At 46.5% G+C, this 21965-nt stretch overlaps 1 protein-coding gene across 1 annotated transcript in view; it reads left to right on the top strand.

Annotated features, from left to right (window-relative positions):
• The first annotated feature begins 488 nt into the window (after positions 1-488).
• EFR3B (EFR3 homolog B) overlaps positions 489-21965 on the top strand; it is a 43148-nt gene continuing 21671 nt past the window's right edge. Inside the window, exons 1-3 of the mRNA XM_042933515.1 lie at positions 489-723; positions 1725-1852; positions 9053-9203. Of these exons, the coding sequence (XP_042789449.1) occupies positions 1746-1852; positions 9053-9203 (258 nt within the window). The 5' untranslated portion in view covers positions 489-723; positions 1725-1745. The remainder of the gene's footprint in view (positions 724-1724; positions 1853-9052; positions 9204-21965) is intronic.

Genomic DNA, 21965 nt, shown 5'->3' with positions numbered 1-21965 from the left:
GCACACTGCATTAAAGATGCATTTTCAAATGTTAATAATTAATGGTAATGTTAATTTATCATAGTTTCATCTAACATTCTGTAATGGAAATGGCCCCAGGGGACAGGATAGTAGAGGGGATTGAGGAGCAGAGAATAAAAGAAGTAGGGAGTCCATGAGGGGCATTGGGAGGAACGAATTCCACCTTCCCAGGACACCGGCGAGATTCTTGGGCTGCGGGAGGAGGTTTATAGTCCTGCCCGAGAGAGGGAAAGAGAGAGAGAGAGTCCACGTGTGCACGCCTGCCTGCATGTCAGGGAACCGGGGAAATATATGTAGGGTAGCACCTGACCTTTGGGGAAGCTCCCACCCCTCCAAATGCTCCTCCACGGCCTGGCTTCGTGAACAAGAGCTGGTGTGCTAGCATCACGCTCCCATATGCCACTGTCCTTGACCCCCAAGCAAAAGACACGAAGCGGAAAGGGCAAAGGTTTGGAATGTGTGCCAGTCGTGGGAGACGCCCAGCGCAGGGGCCCTGGCACTCTGGGGGAGGGACCTTTCTGTTTTCCACCTGGGTTTGGCTCCTTACGAGCTGCCTTGGCCTGGTCACCAGGTCCCCTCAGCCTGCCTGGGAGGCTCTGCTCATGGGTGTTTCTTGCCATTACAGGTGTGTGTGGCTGCTGCGGTGCTCTACGCCCCAGGTACAAAAGGCTGGTTGACAACATCTTCCCTGAGGATCCCGAGGTGGGTCCCACCTCCACCTGGCTTCACCCCGCGCTGTCTCACCCCATCCAGGGCTGCGAGGGGGAGGCGGGTCTCCCGGGCCTCCTGCCGCTGGGCCTGTTCAGACCCTGGTCAGTGGGGAGAGGCGGCCGGGGGCCTGCAAGCAGAGGAGGTCTGGATCTTTCTGAAGTCAGGATCTGCAGAGGGCTCTGGAAGCTTGTTTTGGCACGCTTTGGGCCTTTGCTATACAATTGAGACGTCTTTCCCACCCATGTCTATCTGAGTGATGGTTCCTTGAACTGCTAACTCCCTTGATGGTTCTATGTCCCTGCCATTTAGCGTGAGTACTTCCATTCTCGGGTTTTGGCTCAGGAGCCCATGTCTTCTCTGCGGCTCCCTCTGGTACCTGTCAGGTGGTTTGGGTGTATGCACGCCGGGGGCCTGGCTTACTGGCTTCCAAGCTGCCACTCCCCACTCAGGCTGCATTATGGGTCGTGTGGTTTTGGAAATGTCAGGATGTGACATATTCTCGACTTGCTCTCTGGAAATCAATGACAGCTTCTTGATAGACAGTTGAAGGGTCACATTTCCAGCATCCTCTGGAGAATTCCCTAATTGCTGCTAAGCTGCCCCCTCTTCCCATTCATGCCTTGGTGCTGGATATCCAGCATATTTTAATTCTGAGTTGCTTTCAATGAAGCCTTATTATTCATACACACGTGCATATTTATACATTCATGTATATATATACACATGCACACACATACACATACATATGTACACTTATACCACTATTCTCATTTATAGCTGGCATATTGTGGGCTAAGTTGTGCGTTCCTGGAAGGCAGGAACCATGCCTTGATCGTCCCTGTATCCCTGAAACCCAGGGCATGGGGGGTTTGTCACATACATAATGGCACTCTGCTAAATGATGATTAAGTTGGCATATTATTTACTTTTAGACTTGAGCCCTTCTAGCCATGGAACGGCCACAGTGACACATGAGGGCCTGTGTTTTGCAGGATGGCTTGGTGAAGACCAACATGGAGAAGCTGACCTTCTACGCCCTTTCAGCTCCAGAAAAACTGGATCGAATTGGCGCCTACCTCTCCGAGAGGCTCATCCGCGATGTGGGTCGTCATCGATATGGGTAAGAAGTGTGAGAAAGTGAGACAGATACTTTCAGAAGTGGTATTACGTTTTTAAGGCAAAACACAGGGTCCTTTTATGAAAATGACGGTAGACTGGGTTATTGAACAGACTGAGAAAAAGGGGCCTGGGACTGAGGGATGGGCTGCATGGGTTCTTCCAATGGCAGGGTAAAATCTGATGCTGTTGCCAAGATGCAGGAAGAAGGAGATGTAGACTTCCTAGGAGCACCTCTTTTAGCATCCATGTACCCCTTGGGTCTCCATCTAGAAGCCCTCACGTGCAGTCTGGGACCTTGAAAAGTTAGTCTAGTCCAGAAAGTGCCATTATTCTCATTCAACCGATCAACCTACTGTCTTAAAAACCATCTATGGATGAGCCCTGTTGTATGGAAACCAATTTGACAATAAATTTCATATTAAAAAAAATAAGCATTTGTAAAAAAAGAAAGAAAGAAAGAAAGAAAGAAAGAAAGAAAGAAAGAAAGACCATTTACATTCTAGTGAAAAGGCAAGGTTAGGGGTAACTTGTCCATTAAAAATACACTTAAATGAAATATTTATCAATCTTCTGAGAGGGAAGACTTGCTATGTTTAAAAGAGAGAAGAAATCTTAAATGCAAATGATCAATGGATTTAACTGTTTAAAAATTTAAATATTTTGATGTCAGCAAAGAAACCATCGAAATTTAAAAGACAAACAACAAAAAGATGTGTTTTGAAAGAGGTGGGGAAGCTGAGAGGCTCAAAAATGTGAAGCAAGGGCCCCCAAAAACCAACCCACAGAAGAGGAAATAGGAATAATAATATTCAATAAATTTATAATCAAGGATGTGCCTTGAAATACTAAGATACCATTTTCACTTATAAACTGACAAAGTATTTCCAGTATTAACCAAGGAATGGCGACATGAGACGCACTTTCATACTTTTTCTAGAATGAGTGTGAATTGATTGAAACTCTTTAGAAGGTAGTTTTGAAACATAGGTCAAATCTTCAAGAACATTTATGCCCTTTGATCCAGTAAATTCGTTTTCTATTCATCTATCCCAAGAAATCAATCTTAAGTTATAAACTAGCTTTACACAGAGAGAGATTCATTATGGTGTTTTTTACAAGAAAGAAATAGTGGAAATTAATGTCCAATAAAAGGAAAATAGTTTAGTAAATGATGATGTTTATCATTTGGTGAAATATTATCTATCCAACAAAAATGATGTTTATAAACATGTTTTCCGTATAGTAATGAAAATGCCATAAGTACATGAAAAATAGAATACATAATTATGTATACAGTGCTTTATAATCAATTTAAAAAATAAACAACAACAAATCTCAATGCCTAGAAAATATAGTAAAAACAAATATGCCATAAAAGTGAAGAGTGTTCATTTTTTGAGCAGTGTGGCTGGGTGTGTGTGTGTGTGTGTGTGCGCACGCGCATTTTGTTTTGTTTTCTATCTACCCTTTTTGTGTGTTTCCTAAATGTTCTCTGTTGAGCATGTGTTACTTTCCAATGAAAAAAGTGAACAGCAGGACCTGCCCTTCCCACACCACAGTTTAGAGCAAAGCTGAATGTAAGAGAACCCAAAGATGTCCCTGGTGATGGGGCGAGGGATGGGGTAGATCCACGGGGCACCTGGGTGGCTCAGTTGGTTAAGCATCCAACTTTGGCTCAGATCATGATCTCGAGGTTCATGAGTTCGAGCCCCACACCGGGCTCTGTGCTGACAACTCAGAGCCTGGAGCCTACTTCGGATTCTGTGTCTCCCTCTCTCTCTGCCCCTCCCCCACTTGCTCTCTCTCTCTCTCTCTCTCTCTCTCTCTCTCTGGCATAAATAAGCATAAAAAAAAAAAAAAAAAAAAGGATGGGGTAGATCCAGAGCAGTTGTTCCTAAGTTCCATTGCTTCTATTCTCCACAAAGTCCATCCTGTACTTTCCTCTGCTTCTACCTTTCTTCTGTTGCAGACTCCAGATTACGGACGGCAACATTAGAAATTGTCTCCCTGCCCCGTCTTTCCTGTTCTGGTCCTTCCAGTCGAGAACTGCTAGCTCTGATCTCCAAAATACAGACCTGAAGCTATCCTTTCCTGGCTCCTTTAGAATAAAATCCAAGCTCCTCAGCTTGACCTCTGGAGGCTTCTAAACCTGCCCCTAACTCGCCACTCGCCAGCCATGCTCACCACACCTGCCCTGCCTGCTCTAGACCCACTCCACGTGGACTGGCTGACACGCCTCCCTGGGTCTCTGGGCCTCACACCTCTGGGTGCAGCGCTGTCTCCCCTCGACCCCCGTCATGGGCCCCCACCGCTACCCATCAGCCCTACCACCTGCCAAGGCCCCTTCTTCCTGGTGAAGCAGAGCAAGAGCTGGAGTAAAAAGGTTTACATTGTGCTTATAGGGTGTAGACGTCCCACCTCTGCAGGACCCACCAACAAATCTGAAAGCAAGCTATCCCGAGGATAAAAGCAAGACCAAAAACAGTACATCCCTATCATCATTTTATAAAATAAAAGTAGGCTACATGCTCAATAAAAAGGGCACAAATACACTGTACATGCTGATTATATAAATCGCCTTGACATATTATAAAGCATATTCAGGCAAGTAAAAATGACTTTATCCTAGACTGAATCTAAAACTAATATGCTAGCAATAACATTAAGCATTTAATACTAATTTTATCTGCCCTCTCTGCAGTGACGGTTCTCTTGGTAAAAATGTGCTGTAGCCCGCACAGCCACTTAGAATCATTCCACTGCCCTCAGAACTACAATTCAAAATTGGTATCGTTCTGTTAAAAATAGGCATTGCAGCATCTAAGTAAAGCCTTGAACGCCTCGTTGGAAGCTTTAATCATAAACATTTGGAGAAGAATCTGTTAGATCTGATCTCCTATTCTCTCTCCTTGCCCGCCCCGTCTTTCCCTACCCAGTGCCGCACTCATCATTATTCTCTTCCTTGTCATTAGTATCTTCCTGATGGCAGCTTTGGAAGGACAAAATATTCACATGCAGACAGTCTGAGGGGTTGTGTCTCCCTGTCATCATGCACGTGTCTGTGTTTGCTGTTTGATTTTACGGACGTGAACCTTGGGTGTTCGACCCAAGTCACAGAACCGTCTTCTACCCCACGGCCTCCCCGCTTTATCACCCTGCTCCAGTTGTGTGTGAACTCTGCCTTAATATGCGCTTAGCATCAGGGGTGATAACGAAATGTGGGCAGAGAGGGAATAAGGTGTGAATTCTAAGGTGCTGCTCACTGACGTGAACGATGATGGGCAGAGATGTCTGCCTTTCCTCTCAGACCACACCTGGTTCCCAGGCTCTGTGTACCTACTCCTTCTTGGTTGAGCACAAGGTGTTCATGCAGAATGAGCTGCCCCTTCTGGAATTCATTAGGAGATACTTCTTGCCTCATTCCCTGTATATTTTCCTCAGGTGTTGTAACTCACCTCCTGCCATGGGCCTTGCCCCGGAGTTCCTGTTATTATAACCCCCAAGTGTCCTCTCTTGGTGTTGGTTGCTGTCCATGAACCCAGTTCTAGCCCAGACTCCTTGGGCTCTGCTTTACTCACCTGCCTTACTCACCTGACAGCTCTGAAGCCCTCCCAGTACATCCAGAACCCTTGCTGCTGTTGTCTGTACCTCGGGCTCCTGCAGCGGGCTAGTCTTCACCAGCACCTTTCTGCCTTGACCCACTCCTAGTACTCAGACCGGTTCAGTTTCCTGGACCTATTACTTCCCTGGATTCCTTCCAGGACACTGAGTCCAGATCACCCAGGCTGACTGGCCCTGGTCCTGTTGAGCAGACATCACCCTGAGAAGGCCACACTTTATTCTCTTGGAGACTATAGGCCCAGCTACAGGAGATTCCTAGGGAGGTTACGGTAAGGTAGGACCAATGCAGAGAGCCTTGGACTAGGAGGTTCCAAGGTCCCTTTGCCTTCTAATCTTCTAAGATGCTTTGAAAAGCTCAAGTTCATCGTTATAATCCTTCCATCCTTAGTATGGGGGCCCAAGATGGGGAACAAAGAATAGTATATTCAAAGAACTAGGCCTTAAACTTCTTGACTTTTCAGTTTCTCTTCTACCATTAATTTCCAGTTTCCATCAATATCTCCACTCCTGGTTAGTAGCCAATTTTTTTTTAATTTATATTTTTTAATCCATTCATTCATTCATTTTGCTAGCAAAGGATGGCTTTTCCTTTTTAGGATTTTCTGGGAATTTTTTTTTATAGGAAAAGGAAAAGCAGCAATCTAAACTCAGGAATTTGGGAAGTCTTCTAGTTTCTTCTCTTGCCAAACCCCACTCCACCCCTTCCTTTCCCTCATTTGAACTCTGTGAGCTAATGGTGAAGCCTTTCTTACATAGGATGCTGGGATGATTCATAGGAGAATAGAGTTCTACACTGCTTGCCCCCGTTTTCCCACCTGCCATGTTTGGTTGCTCAAATGTGGCCAGGTTTGTCTGCAAGGAAAGCCTGTTTCTTTTGGAAGGGCCCCAGCCAGGCTGCTTTGCTGACCAGGACAGCCAACCTGAAACATGCCAGGACTTCTGCAAGGCATGGCAGCTTTCCTGGACTGTGACTACGATGGCCTCTAAAGAGCCAGGAATGGCCAGCACCGCCCCCCACCCCCGCGCCCAGCAGGACATGGTGGTTCTGATTCACCCGAAGGAGCTCAAAGACCCAATGCCGGCTTTGTCTTTGAAAGACATCCTGTAAATAAGAGCATGGCCTGATCCATTTGTAAACGTGCCCAGAGATAACTATGTAATAGCATTTAATGATATTAAGTAATAATTTAATAAGAGTGGACTCAATTCACCTAACATTTTAAAAAAGTGGACAGGATAATGTCAGAGAGGCTGTTTTTCTTATGATTGCTCAACATAGAAGTTAGCTCAGAGGTACCTAAGAAATGGTATCTGATGTCTTTAAAAAAATTAGGAGACACCATGACTGCTGTTACTTTATATATTTGGATTTGCAAAGCTGGCTCGCTCACCGTGAGGCAGTTTGGACACACAATGTCTGAAACTGAACGACTGCCAGGGGAAGCATTGTGCGCCTTGTGTCCTGTCCTCCTGGCACCTCCAGAATTCACCTTGTCGTCATGCTTCCTGTGCTTTCTTTTTATTTAACCAGACTTTGTTTTAAAAAGAAGACAAATGGGGAAAGGAAGGAAAAATAAAATAAAAACAGAGAGTGAGGCAAACCATAAGAGACTCTTTTTTAAATATTTTTTTAATGTTATTTATTTATTTTTGAGAGAGACAGAGACAGAGTATGAGCAGGCAAGGGGCAGAGAGAGAGGCAGACACAGAATCCGAAGGAGGCTCCTGGCTCTGAGCTGTCAGCACAGAGCCCGACGCAGGGCTCCAACCCACAAACCTCGAGATCGTGACCTGAGCCAAAGACAGACGCCCAACAAACTGAGCCACCCAGGCACCCCTTAATGGGAACATTTTAATCATGTGGCCTGACCTAGCAGCAGAAGGGGCTGGGAGGTGGTCTTGATGAACAGCCACGAGCTCAGTTAAAATTCTAAATTTCTAGGGAAAAAGAGGGGAAAGAGATTCCGGGGGAAACTCACAGCATTCTGTCTCAGATACCTAACTCCCTAAAGAAAACTACAAAGATTTGAACTGGAATAATTTTGGACAGATTTGCAGCAGCTTCCTCAATAGAATTCAGATGATAACCTATTCCAGTAAATGTCTACTCTGTTTTCTTTAGTATGCAAGGGCCTTGCAAGTGGGGCATGCACCCCTTCATGCTGTGTCTTACCTGACCGTAGGCTCCTGTCGCCACTGTGGAACAAATGTTGGGTTTGGGCTCAGACGTGCCCTCCTAATTCTCAGCAGGAATTTGATTCGTGGCACTTTTCTGGGGATTCAAGAGAGGGGTTGAAGAAGACAACCACCAGGATAATCAGGGGTTGTCCTGCGAAGGCTAGTTTGGAGAGGATTGGGTATTTTGAGCATAGAGAAGAGCAAGAAACAGGAGATTGCTGCATTCAGGTGGTTGAAGGGCTTAGCCCTCTTTTTTAACTGCTCCCAAAAGTAGAATTATAAATACAGGATAAAGGTATTAAGGTTTAGCTTAAAATATAAAGAAGTTTTAATTTAGTTGTCAAAAAACAGGATGGACTGACTTACTAGTAAGCCCGTTCGCCGTTAGATGGTGAGAATTTCTGGTTTCAGAAAATGTTCACTCAGGTTTTAGACCTTAGAAGAATTTCTAAAGTGCCTGGGTGGCTCAGTTTGTTGGGCGTCTGTCTTTGGCTCAGGTCACGATCTCGAGGTTTGTGGGTTGGAGCCCTGCGTCGGGCTCTGTGCTGACAGGAGCCTCCTTCGGATTCTGTGTCTGCCTTTCTCTCTGCCCCTTGCCTGCTCATACTCTGTCTTAGAGTTGGTATAGAACATCGTCTTCATTAGGTACAGTATGCATTACCTAAATATGGTAATACCATGAACCATATTGTGTGACAACCCTAGGACTTCTGAGGTCTTTAAACACAATACGTGCAGATTTTATATTCCTTAACCTTTGCAGTTGACTGGTCCTCAGGCCCATCTCAGATTCTTCATAAACATTCTTCCGAAAGTTCTTCTCTTCCTCCCACTAGAGCTATCCCTCTCCTTATTTGGAACCCTTGTGAGATGTCCTGCATGATTTTCTTGTAGCGTTTCTTTTTAGAGGAGGTATCTGTGTGTTTATCTTGTCCATCCAACTCCAGGCCCCGTAAGTTGAAGGACTTCCTCCTTACACCCCTGCACTAAGACAGAGCTTTTCTCCCGCGGGTGCTCAACAAACACTTCCTGACCTTGGATCAAATGATTCTCTGATCTCATTGGGTTTGGGTTCAGAATTTGCTCTTCTGAGCATCAATCCTTTCTGGTTGTATCTACTCACGAACGGGTACACCTCACCTGTCCTCGTGTTCTTCATCTGTGGAGGGAGGGGCTGGGGGGCCGGTGTCTGGGCTCCCTTCTGGCTCCGTTTCCTTCTGACTCTTGCGCTGGGCTGGAGTGGGCACTGGTTGGAATGGCTGTGCAGATGCTGGCCACCTACGGAAGAGCCTCATTCCCCAGATGCTGCCCAGGTGGCCACTACGCTGCCATCTAGATTGTCCCAGTCACGTGGTGAGGGTGGAATGGGTGTGAGGCCAAGTGACGGTGTTGCTTTCCCCAGGTACGTGTGCATCGCCATGGAGGCACTGGACCAGCTGCTCATGGCCTGCCACTGCCAGAGCATCAACCTCTTCGTGGAGAGTTTCCTTAAGATGGTGGCCAAGCTGCTGGAGTCGGAGAAGCCCAACCTGCAGATCCTCGGCACCAACTCGGTAAGGAGCTGCCCAGGCGCTCTGGAGTGGGGAGTGGGGAGCATGGCGGTGGGGCACGGAGGACGTCTGGGTCAGCATTGTTATCATCCAGTCCCGTTTGGTTTCCGATCCTAAGTACAACTCACCTCTTATCTCAGTGTCTGTCCCTCTGAATAAAGGGACGTGTCTGAATAAAGGAGCATTTGGGGGTTTTCTTTTATTTAAACAAATATATGAGAAATAAAGTAAATTTTAAAAATAAAATTCACCATAGTAAAACATATGATTCAATGGTTTTTAATACGTTCACAAGGTTTTGCAACTATCACCATCTACTATATTTATCTTTAGATCTGTGATCTTGAAGCTTTTTTTCTAGTAATAGATTTTTCCCTTAAATAATTTTAAGTGGAGCCCCAGTAGATATAAAAATAGATGGAAAAGGAGTCATTCCTTTGAGGGCAGGGCGTGCCCTATGCTTGGCCCCTGACTCCATAGGGCATACTTTGAAAGCTGTCCAGCTTGTACTTCTTTCAAAGAAGCATAGCACAGAGGCATCAGTAAGTGGAAAGATCATGCAGAAACAGGAAACAGGGCTTCTGGCTTAGTTCTGCCCTTTCCTGGCTGGGTAACTTTGACTAGGCTGTCTTTTATGGACCTGTCTTTTCATCCATACCGTGAGCTGATTGAACTTGGTCCGAACACAGTGATGCTGGTCTCCGTACAAGAGGCTGCTATCTTGATAGTTACGGCTTGGGGAGAGAAGGGCTATTAGATGTGTCAAGAACTCCCTGCTTCATATTTATCTATATATACTTGAATATCCTGGTGGCTTTCTTCAATGTCTTGCCCTCTGCCTTATTCCTCCCCCTTCAGGGCATACTTTCAGCTCCAGGTCTATAGGCAGCTTGGTGTTAAAAGCCCTGATAGGCACCTATTTTACAGACATCACAAAAGAAAAGCTAAAGGTTCGCTCTTAGCATTCCCAGCCTGACATTTCTGAATTTTTATTGCACGGATCACAACTGCCTTCCTGTTCTACCTAAGTTGATTTACCCAGAAGAAGATAGTCTTTAAATTTTAATTTTAAGGAGCAAAAGTGGCAACTATTCCCTTCTCTTTCCTCTCCCTGGGAGCCAGCTGCCTTTGACAAATTTCATATATGGTAGCTGAGGGTGAAGTCTTTTGTCAAGTTGCCCTGGCAACAGCTTCAGATACTGTTTCGTTTGCCCTGTTAAGATAACTCTAGTCTAGGAGAGAACATCTGAATGGAAAATAAACCAGTCATCAGGCATCCAGAGGGCCTCTCCCCATGGGGGACCACAGAAACAGGTGGCTGCCAGGGCTACCTTTCCCCATAGCAAGCCCTGGCCCGGGGTAGGCGATTGGTTAGTTCCTGCCTTGTAAATTCCCAGATTCCCATCACAGCCCATCAGTGCATCAGCAACAGATGAGAGTCGGCTAATGATTCCTGTATTGCAGACAATGAAGGTTATATAAGGACAAGCAATTATGAGTAAATTAAGTCGAATAACTAGTAGATCCAGAGTCCAACTTTGGAGGCAGCTTTTGCTAGTGCTGTCCCTCATCCACGTGCTCTTGCCAGCTCTCAAAGCCCGGGGACGTCCACAAGCCTCCCTAAGAATCATGTTCTAATGCTCCTCATTGTCTTAGAACTGCCAACATGCTAATACTCGATGTAGTCCTAGAGAGTCTAGCCTAGGAGTTTCAACTGGTTTTCATGGGGGTTCGAGGCCTTGTGGGGGCAAAGGAGGACCTGGAAGGAGGACTAGAAAGATCCTATGTGGAGGTTTGCAACCTTTCATTTGGATGAAGGGTTTGGCTGCTAGGAAGTTAACAGAAAGACAAGGAAGGAGGGGGAAAGAGAATATAAGAGGAAAGGAAAAGGAAAAAAAAGACCCACCGAGCTCATTTAAAATCTTCATTTTGCTGGATTTCTCTGCTTGGAAAAAGAAGCCCCAAAAGTCGGATAGCTTGTCTGCTCGCACAGCTGAAGCGCTGGCTTTAGACGGTGATTTATTTAGCCCCGTGCCGTGTTCTGTCCCTAGAGTGCACTCCTGTCCCTAGAGCTCTGCTGTGCCACCAGCCTCCCTGTGGCCAGGCCAACTCCGTGACAGGTGGCCCACTGCCTTGTGGCTGAGAAGTTGAGAGAAACCTTCCCCCTGAGCCAGCTCTGCCTCCCTGTACCTTTTCCCTCAGAACTGGCTTTACTGCCTGAATCCACTCAACAAACCTCTGCCTTCTGCAGAGCGTCTCTTCAGAAACCCTAGACACTTCAAGGTCCCAAACCTGGCCAATGACAGAGTCTCCTGCAGAGTTTGGAAACCTACAGATTCCCAGGTTTCAACCAGACTCACTGACCAGCATCTCTGGAGGGAGCACGTGGTCACCTGGGAATCTGCATGTTTTCACCTCCCATGTGATGCTAGCAGTGGATTTGGGGACCACTGACACACTGTAGTCTTCAACCTGTACAGGGTTTCTCTCTCCCTCCCCACCTCCATTCCTTTCTTCATCCCTAATAGATGTTTATCTAGCTTGTAAGAATGACCTTGGGTTGACACTTGTCACAAAATCCAAATTTGCTAATACCGCTCCTGCACATTACATGCAGTAAAGTGTAATTTTTAAAAAAATCTTCCCTCAATGAGTATAGCTGAGTTTTGGAAGCTGATAAGTGACCAGGAAAGTCTGGAGAAGACAGGGAGCCAGGGCCAGCTAAGCTCGCTTTATTTGTTTGGGGATTTGCATTTGTGCCTCTGCCTCATTGCCCGTGGGGTCTAAATGTGTGTCTCAGGGACAGCACAGTGACCATGTGTCCTGACCCTTAAGATTAGTCACGAATGATGGGCACCTGGGTGGCTCAGTCAGTTAAGGGTCCGACTCTTGGTTTTGGCTCAGGTCATAATCTCATGGTTCTTGAGTTTAAGCCCCAAACTCTGCCCTGACAATGTGGAGCCTGTTTCAGATCCTCTGTCTTCCCCGTCCCCCACCTCTCTCTGCTCCTCCCCCCAAACAAAATAAACATTTTTTTAAAAAAGATCACTCACTAATGATAAACTGAAAATGTTAAATCTGAAAATGCCAAGTTCCCCTACATAACCAATCTACTCTATTAGCCTAATGTATACAAATAGTAAACTCTTATGACGATTCATGGATTACAGTTTGCACTTTTATCCCTGCCTCACAACATATAGAAAAATTAACTCAATATAGACCAAAGACCTAAATGTAAGAGCTGAAACTATAGAACTCTTAAAAGAAACTAGAGGATTATGTGTTCATGATCTTGGATTTGGCAATGGATTCTTAGGTGCAACATGAAAAGTAGAAACAACAAAAGAAAAAATAGACAAATGGACTTCATCAAATTTAAACCTTTTGTGCATTCAAGGACATTACCAAGGAAGTGAAAAGACAACCACAGAATTGGAGACAATATCTACAACTCATGTATCTGATAAGTGTCCGGCAACCAGAATGTATGAAAAATACTTACAACTCAACAACAAAAAGACAACCCAATTAAAAAATGGTTAAAGGACTCGAATAGGCATTTCTCCAAAGATACACAAATGGCCAAGAAGCACATTAAAAGATGGTCAACATCACTAATCATTAGGGAAATACAAGTCAAAACCACAAGGAGATTCCACCCCACACTCACTAGGATGGCTATTAAAAAAAAAACAACCTATAAATGACAAGTGTTGGCAAGAATGCATAGAAATTGAAACCCTCATATGTTGCTAGTGGAAACGTGAAATGGCGTCAGCCCTGTGGAAAACAGTTTAGTGGTTCTCCAGAAAGTTAAACATATAGAATTACCATATGACTGAGCAATTCTTCCTAGGTATATACCGCAAAGAGCTGAAAACAGATACTCAAACAAATACTTGCGCACAAATGTTCACAGAAGCACGATTCACGATAGCCAAAAGATGGAAACGACCCAAAAGATCACATAGTGTGTAATTTCTATGAGCTGTCCAGTCTAGGTAAGTGCATAGATACAGAAACCAGAATAGTGGTTGCCCAGGGCTGGGGAAGAGGGGTAGGAGAATGATTGCTTAGTGGGTACAGGGTTTCCTTTGGGGATGACGAGATGCTTTAGTTGCACAATATGAATGTATTCAATGCCACTGAATTATGCATCGTAAGAGGGTTCACTTTATGTTTTGTAAATTTTACCTGAATTCTTTTTCTTTAAAAAAATTTTTTTTAATGTTTATTTATTTTTGAGACAGAGAGAGAGACAGAGTGCGAGCAGGGGAGGGGCAGAGAGAGGGAGACACAGAATCTGAAGCAGGCTCCAGGCTCCAGGCTCTGAGCTGTCACAGAGCCCGACACGGGGCTCAGACCCACAAACCATGAGATCATGACCTGAGCTGAAGTTGGTGGCTTACCTGACTGAGCCACCCAGGAGCCCTGAGTGTCTGACTCTTGATTTCAGCTCAGGTCACAACCTGACAGTTCATGAGACTGAACTGCACGTCAGGCTCTGTGCTGACAGTATGGAACCTGCTTGGGATTCTCTCTCTCTCTCTCCCTCTCTCTCTTGCCCCATCCCAGCTCATGCGAGTGTGTACCCACATGCACTGTCTCCAAAAAATAAATAAACATAAAACAAAATATTTAAAGTACATTTTTGTCTTTGCTATGAGAAATCTGGGGAAACCAGGCAAGCAACCCATTCCCCACCCATCTCTCAGCTGATGTTTTATCTCGGGTAGCATTTCTCCCTGTTGACCACTCTTCCTTCAGCCCCCCTTGACATCCTGGTCCCATCACCCCAGCTCTTCCCACCTGGTTCATCCTTCTTAGTTTCTGTGGTTGGCTGAGTAACGGTCCCCCAAGGATTTCCATGCTCTAGACCCGTGAACATTACCTGAAATGGCAAAAGGGACTTTGCAGATAGAAATCAGGCTGAGGATCTTGAGATCGGGATTATCCAGGTGGATCTGAGGTAATCACAGGGATGCTTATGGGAGGCAGGAGGGTCAGAGTCAGACAGAAGGTGCAATTTTGATGGAAGCAGAGGGACAGAGGGAAAGATTTGAAATGCTACTCCACTGGCTTTGAAGATGGAGGAAGGCGGCCATGAGCCAAAGGATGTAGGTGGCTTCTGGAAGCTAAAAAAGGCAAGGAAACGCTCTCGTGGAGCCTCCAGAAAGCACACAGCCTGGCAGACCTGTTTTAGGCTTCTGATCCCCAGAGCCATAGATAATAAATTTGTATTGTTGTAGACCACTAAATTGTGGTAATTTATTACAGCAGCAATCGGAAATGAATATACTTTCCGGCAATGATTCTCTTCCTCCACACGCCCCTGAAATGTTTGTGGTCTCCACGGTTGCTGCCCCATCTTCTCAACCCGTGTGCTCCCCCTGGACAATTCATCAACTTTTGCGGTTTTGGCTGTCATCTCTAGACTAGAAACGCTCCCGTATCCAACACCAGTACAGAAACCACTGCTGGAGGTGGGCTCCCCGAAGGCGGATTGAGTCTGAACGGCAAGGCCAGTGTGCAGCTTAGGTCACGGGGGTCAGCACCAGCAAATGCTGGGGATCCCTCTAGAGCAAAGGCAGCTGGTGCTTTCCTGGGTCTGTGTTTGCCCGGCCGGCACGCGGGGGCTGCTCAGGGCCAGAGAGATCACCTTCCCGGGCAGCAGGGACCGGGCTTTCCCAAGAGACCTTAAAACCGAGTCAGTTTTGCAAAGAATCTTGAAAAAGAGAGGGCATAATGTGGGTGGACAAGAGAGGATGTCCTAGGTCTAGGGAATGACGGAGCCTCCTCTGGCCTCAGCAGGACATGATCGATCACATCACAGTGGGGCCGTTTCTCTCTGGCTTTACTGAAAAGTGCTCTGGGAATTTGTTGTCAGCATGAGCAGCTGGCCGTCGGGGCAGGGGGTGTTACAGTCAAACCCGTGTGGTTTACAAGGTCTGCTTCCCAGCGAGGATTTGTCTCGGTGAAGCTAAGAAGCAGTTCCCGTCTCTCCTGGTGGAATAGCCTGCAGGCCTAGACCCCTGAGAGAGGTGGGCTCCTCTCTGTGCCCAGCGTTCCAGACTGCGGTTCTGTTGTTGATGGCAGGAAGCCGCGAGGCTCACAAGCCTCTTCTGCACAAGAGGGAAAGGCTCACTTCTGCTTGGAGACACTCTGTTAGCACAGACGTGAGGCCAACCAGCTCAGCTTCCATTTTCCACATGGGGTGGGGTGGGGGGGAAGAGCTGTTTTTACAATGTCAATATTTGGAGATTACTTTCCCTTTATTAACTCAGGCCCTTAGTAACTCTCAGTATTTGCATAATTGTGGCTCCCCCCCTGCCTGTGCGGAGGGTCGTGATCTGCTCGGGCAAGCGCGCCCTTTGTTGTGTATAAAGAGCTGAAACTTTGATCTTGAAAGGGTGGCCCTAGCCGTGCCTGGAACCTTTGAAGTGTCACGTGCTCAGAATCTTCCGTTTGTTGCTATGGAGACCTTCCTCATCATTACTATATCTTAGAAAAATAAAACCAAAAGCAAACCCAGCTTTATTATTTCACAATCTTATTCATTAGGCAAGCAGCATTCTAACAAAAGCCACTTGTAAGGTATGAATTAGCAATACTGGGAATGAAGCAGACAGGAAGTCCCTTCTGTCTCATGCTTTATAAAAAAGAGCCACGGCCTCACAGGTAAATGGGCCCAGTGGGAATCCAGGGAGTGTTCAGAGCGAGCCAAAAGTGAGCTGAGGGGAAAACGAGGCTGCACTGTCAACTGGGGCAACTCAGATGGGGCAACTGAGGCACAGGAAGCTTAATTAACTTGCCCCAGATAAGCTTCATAAGTAGAGGAGGTGAGATTCAGAAATGCAGCCTGGGGGTGCTTGGGTGGCTCTCTCGGTTAAATGTCCAACTCTTGATTTTGGCTCAGATCATGATCTCACAGTTCATGAGTTTGAGTCCCGCAGCAGGCTCTGCGCTGACAGCATGGAGCCTACTTGGGATTTTCTCTCTCTCTCCCTCTCAAAATAAAGAAATAAAAGTTTAAAAACTAAAAAAAAAAAAAAAAAAAAAAAAGAAATGCAGACTGTCTCCAGACCCCTTCTTATCACCATAACGCTGTGCTATCTCTCATTAGAGGGGCGAAGGCCTTACTCACTCTAAAGCCCTAACGTTCCAAACGCACGTCTGCTGGGCCTTGGCATTGCCCAGGCGGACTTCCACAGTGGGTGTGGTGCCTTGACCAGGGACCCCACAAAATACCCCGATTTGACCTTCTGAACCACGGTTACAGAAGGTTCCTGTCAGCCCCTGGAAGACTCAGGAGCAGCTTAGGGTGGGCAATCCCCAAGGGACAGCATAGGCCAACCTTCCCTGACCGGGCAGCCATACTTTCAGACTTGAGAGAGGGAAGCTCCTATCAAGCCATCACACCAAGTGTTCCTAGGGATGTTCAGAAATCTTGGTACCAAAAAGTTACCTATTTTACATTTATAATGCAATAAGCAGGGCACACACCCTCTGCGTGGGAGGTTCAGGATGGGCATTAAGTGCATTCTCATCATCAGACCTCTTAGCAGGGCGAGAGTCCTGGCACACATGGGAATGGAATGGTTGACAGCCTAAGTCTCAAAGCTGTAGCCCCCAGGCCATTCTGGGCCCCAGAGACGGAGCCAAGGGGAGCCAAGGCTGGGTCACCTATCCAACCCTTGGTTTCACCCCAATGACTCCAGTTCGAAGGAGATGGTCTTCGAAGGAGATGGCCATCTATCCAGCCTTGCCTGACCTCCATTACCAAGGACATGCTTCTCTACATTTCCCAGCATCCTGCATAAGCGGGCTCCCTCCCAGCCTGACTGGGAACATTTCCAGATCTACGGGTCCAGCTTGCCAGTAAAGGGACAAAGGACACAGGGTTCATAAATCCCCTGCCCCAGAATTTCCAGGGGGAGAAGTCGGCTGAGGGATGGCTCTTCAGAATGCAGATACCCGGGCCCTCCTCCCCAGGTAGTCTTGTTTACCAGGCTTGGGGTGGCTTAGAAGTCTGCATTTTCTACAAGCTCCCCAGGTCATGCCAATGCACATCAAAATTTAAAAACCACAGGTGGGGATGCCTGGGTGGCTCAGTCAGTTGACTGTCCGACATCGGCTCAGGTCATGATCTCATGGTCCTGAGTTCAAGCCCCACCTTAGGCTCACTGCTGTCAGCACAGAACCCGCTTCAGATCCTCTGTCCTCCTCTCTCTGCCCCTCCCCCATTTGCACGCTCTCAAAAATAAATAAACATTAAAAAATAAAATAAATAGGGGTGCCTGGGTGGCTCAGTCGGTTGACCGTCCGACTTCGGCTCAGGTCATGATCTCACAGTTTGTGGGTTCGAGCCCCGCATCAGGCTCTGTGCTGACCGCTTGCTCAGAGCCTGGAGCCTGCTTCAGATTCTGTGTCTCCTTCTCTCTCTGCCCCTCCCCCACTCATGCTTTGTCTCACTCTGTTTCTCAAAAATGAATAAATGTAAAAAAAAAATTAAAAAAAAAATAAATAAAATAAAAGCCACTGGTAGAGGGTGAAGAACATCAAAGTATCAGAATTCCCAAGTATGGAGCTTGGTGGCCCAGCTCCACCTGTCACAAGCTGGTTGACCTGAAATAATTCCCTTGCTCCCTTAGAGCTTCAGTTTCCTCATCTTCACAATGGGAGCAATATAATCCTGCAAAACTCACTGGTTTGCCAAAAGTTACATTAGATGATGCATGTTTTGATAGACTGAAAAATGCCCACTGAAGGATGTCCACGTGCCCGTCCCTGGGACCTGTGAACATCACAGGTTTATAAGGAAACAGGTTCTCTGCAGATGTAATTAAGCTAAGGATAGTGAAATGGGGAGATTATCCTAGATTAGCCCAATAGGCTCTAAATGCAGGCACGAGGGTCTTATAAGAGAGAGGCAGAGGGAGATTTGACCCAGAGGAGAAAATAATATGAAGATGAAGGCAGAGATCAGAGTGACGCAGCCCCAGAAAACTAATACGATGCGTAAGTGGCGGGTGCCATGGCAATATTTAATGTGGTTAACTAACTAAAATTGAAATTAAAAAAAGAAAAAGAAAAAAAAAGATAGAGAATAAACTGAGAGCTGACGGAGGGGGTGGAGTGGGGGGTGTGCTAGATGGGTGATGGGCATTGAGGAGGGCACTTGTGATGAGCCCTGGGGGTTTTATGCAAGTGATGCATCACTGAATTCTACTCTTGAGACCAATATTGCACTGTATCTTAACTAACTAGAATTTAAATACAAGTGTGGGGCGGGGTGGGGGGGGGAGGAAGCATTTAATGTTGTCATGACTTAGATCAGAGGTGTTAGCTGCTTCTTTTGCATACCGTTGCCATCCACACCCCACGGGAAAGATGGCACGCTGGGCCCGGTGTGACCCCACCTGATACGAATGCCTACCTACCAATAGCTTTTACTGGGGCCCGTGCCTTTTGAATATTTGGAGGACCTCTGACAGAACAAGGTATGAGTTAAACCAGAGTTCCTGTTAGGCCAGGCACTCAGGGAGCTTTTCTTAATTATCTCTACTTTATTCACATCCCTAAGAGATGACGTGTGCATTTGCAAGAGAAGAAAAACAACGTTTGGCCGATTTGTTCCTGGTCTTGCAGTGATGGCTGCTGGATGTCCCATGCCAGCCCCACCCTCCTGCCCCTGGGAGCTGTGCTCTGTCCCACCTTATTGCACTAAATGACCTCAGTCCCTGAATGGTGCTTCAGGGGGCCTGGCCTGGGGGTGGCTACGACTAGGTTTCTTCTCTCCACATCCCTAGACATCACATTCGAGGAGTGTTGCCTGCACGGTCCATGCTGCCCATCTGAGCTCCTCCTCTGTGATTGCCTGGCTGGGACTGTGTTGGTGACACGAAAAGGACAAGGGTCACACTGCCTAGTCCTGGGGCTGATGGACCAGACCGTACTCAGCCGCTGTCACCATGGTCACTGCAGCACTGTTTCCCGTGCCAGGCACTGTGCTGGTCACTCGGCATACGTCCCCTCATTTAATCCCGGTGTCCGCCCCGTGACATAGGTCCCAGTGTCTCTACTTTACAGATGAGGAACCCGTGGCTCAGAACTTACACAACTTGTCTACAGTCACACAGATGACAAGAGGCAGAGCAAGGAGATGGCCATCCAACAGCGGCCCCAGCAGCGTAGGGGGGACTGTTGTCTACTCAAATGGGAGAACTGTTATGTCAAAGCAAAATTTGAGAAGAAGACTCAAAACTAAGTTTTGGGGAAGAAGAGTGCAGAAGAGTAAACATCCAGGAATGCAGACAGCCCCAGAAGGGAAGAGTGAGGGACGTTAAAAGAAACCGTTCAGAAGAAACTGTTAGCCCGGTCTAGAAGGCCACCCATGGTTGTAGAAAAGGAATCTCCATGCGTGTTTTCTATCCTGTGTTGTCTCAGCAGCTATCATGGAATTTTCGATTTTTTTTAAGTTTATTTCTTTATTTTGAGAGAGAGAGAGAGAGCGTGAGTGTGCGTGGGGAGGTGCAAGGAGAGAGAGAATCCCAAGCAGGCTCCACGCTGCCAACACAGAGCCCGAGGTGGGGCTTGAACCCACGCACCTTAAGATTATGACCTGAGCCGAAATCAAGAATTGAACACTTAACCGACCAAGCCACCCGGGTGCTCCTCAATTTAAACAAATTGATCGCAATCTCAATTCTCACCTTACAGCCAGTGAGTACTAGTCAAAATATTTAGCAGCCTGTACAGGATGGATAACAGCCCGTTCTCAACAGACTCTGGGTGTGAACAAGTGCTCAGGCCGTGCCCTTGACCCGCCGGCTGTCAGTCCTGCTCCTGGCTTCATGGCGCTTTGAAGAAGAGGAAGGTCAAAGTTGGAAGTGAAGGGGAACTGGCTGTCACGTCCCACAGAGGTCAGGAACGGCTCCAGAGCAGAGTCAGTGTCAGGAAACGGGGCTGGTGTGCTTAGAAGACACCCAGGTGGTCTGTCAGTGACCCTGCCGTATTTCTCAAATGGGGACTGTCCCGTCAGGTTTCCTGGGTGGGACCCTGCTCAAAGGTAAACCCCTGGGGCTCCTGCCAGAGTGACTCAGCACGTCTGGAGCTGGTGGCAGAAATCCGTGTGGTTACCGAGCCCTGTGACTCTGTCACACAGGAATCTCTCTAACTTCGAGTCATTCTGAAAAGTGAAAGAGGTGATGTGTGTAAGATGCTTCGGGGGGGTACGGACATGCCTGAGCTTCTACACGCTCATCACCACTGGCCCCCAAACTTCCAAACCAGTGGACGTGAAGTCTGGGTATCCATCCTCCTGACATACATTTGAGTCTCCGCAGTCAGTAAATGTCGGAGAAAAAATCTTTGACTATTTCTCCCTCTACAGTATGGTCTCTTTTTTTTCAGTTTTGCTTTAATTATTTTAAATGCGTTTGCTCTTGCATACACTCAGGTTATGTTGTTTGCAGCTGCCTCATCATATGTGAAGTAGATACAGTATGCACTGAAAAATAAAGAATCTTAGTGAATGAAGACCGTGGGAAAACCAGAACATGAGGGAAACGAAATGTCCCACTTGAAAGCCACACCGCCAGTGAGAGGTCGATCGGCAGTTAGAACTCCCCATGGTTGCGTGTCCCCTTTGAGTAGATGAACATTTAAGAACTGTCTTGAGAAGTTCACATAGACAGGGGTGCCTTGAGTGGCTCAGTCGGTTGAGCATCCAACTGTGGCTCAGGTCTTGATCTCACAGGTCGTGGGTTCAAGCCCCACGACGGGCTCTGTGCTGACAGCTCAGAGCCTGGAGCCTGGTTCAGATTCTGTGTCTCCCTCTCTCCCTTTCTGCCTCTCCCCTGCTTGTGCTCTCTTTCTCTCTCAAGAATAAGTAAATAAACATTTAAAAGGTGGGGGGCACCTGGGTGGCTCAGTTGGTTGAGCGTCTGACTTCAGCTCAGGTCATGATCTCACAGTTTGTGAGTTCGAGCCCCACATCGGGCTTGCTACTGTCTGTGCAGAGCCCTCTTTGGATCCTCTGTCCCCCTCTCTCTGCCCCTTCCCTGCTCATGCTCTTTCCCCAAAATAAATAAACATTAAAAAAAAAAAGTTCATGTAGCCAAAGGCTGACTTGATTGTTGTTTCTAGACTTCCTGAACTCATGTCTAATCGGTGACCACGACACCTCTTGTGCAGAACCACATCGATAATGCAAGCAGTGTCATTTGGATTTATTGCTAATATCAGAATATTCACTTTCAAATAGATGTAAACGTTTTAGATGTTAACTTGGCAAGAAAGATCTCCTTATCTGCCTTGTATGTTGAGATTCTCTCAGTCAGCAGAAAATAAATGCATATTTATTAGTGAAAGAATAACTAATGATTTTATGGAAGTTACTAATTGTCATCCAGGAAAAGGTAACAGATTTTTCGTAGTTAAATAGAGAAATAGACTGGCAATCGATAATGAATATTATGAGCGCACTAACTGGGTAATTTTAGAAATAATAGCATATCCTTTTAGAACCAACAAATGATGGCAAAAATTAAATAACAACACAAGACAGAATAATGGAGAATAGATTTTATTATAAGCGTAACCTTTTGAGTCGTTCGCAGCACTAAATTTATAACATTAAACGAAATAACCTATAAGAATTATACTTAATTTTTAGCAATTTAACTCCACTTAGTCCATGATCCTTGCTTCTCCGTGGGATTCCCTTGAAATTAAGTCCCTATTTAGAATTGGAAATGTGCA

This window comes from Panthera leo, chromosome A3 (assembly GCF_018350215.1).
Source record: "Panthera leo isolate Ple1 chromosome A3, P.leo_Ple1_pat1.1, whole genome shotgun sequence".
Lineage (NCBI taxonomy): Eukaryota > Metazoa > Chordata > Mammalia > Carnivora > Felidae > Panthera > Panthera leo.
Note: the sequence above shows the minus strand (reverse complement) of the source record. Positions and strands in the feature narration are given on the sequence as shown.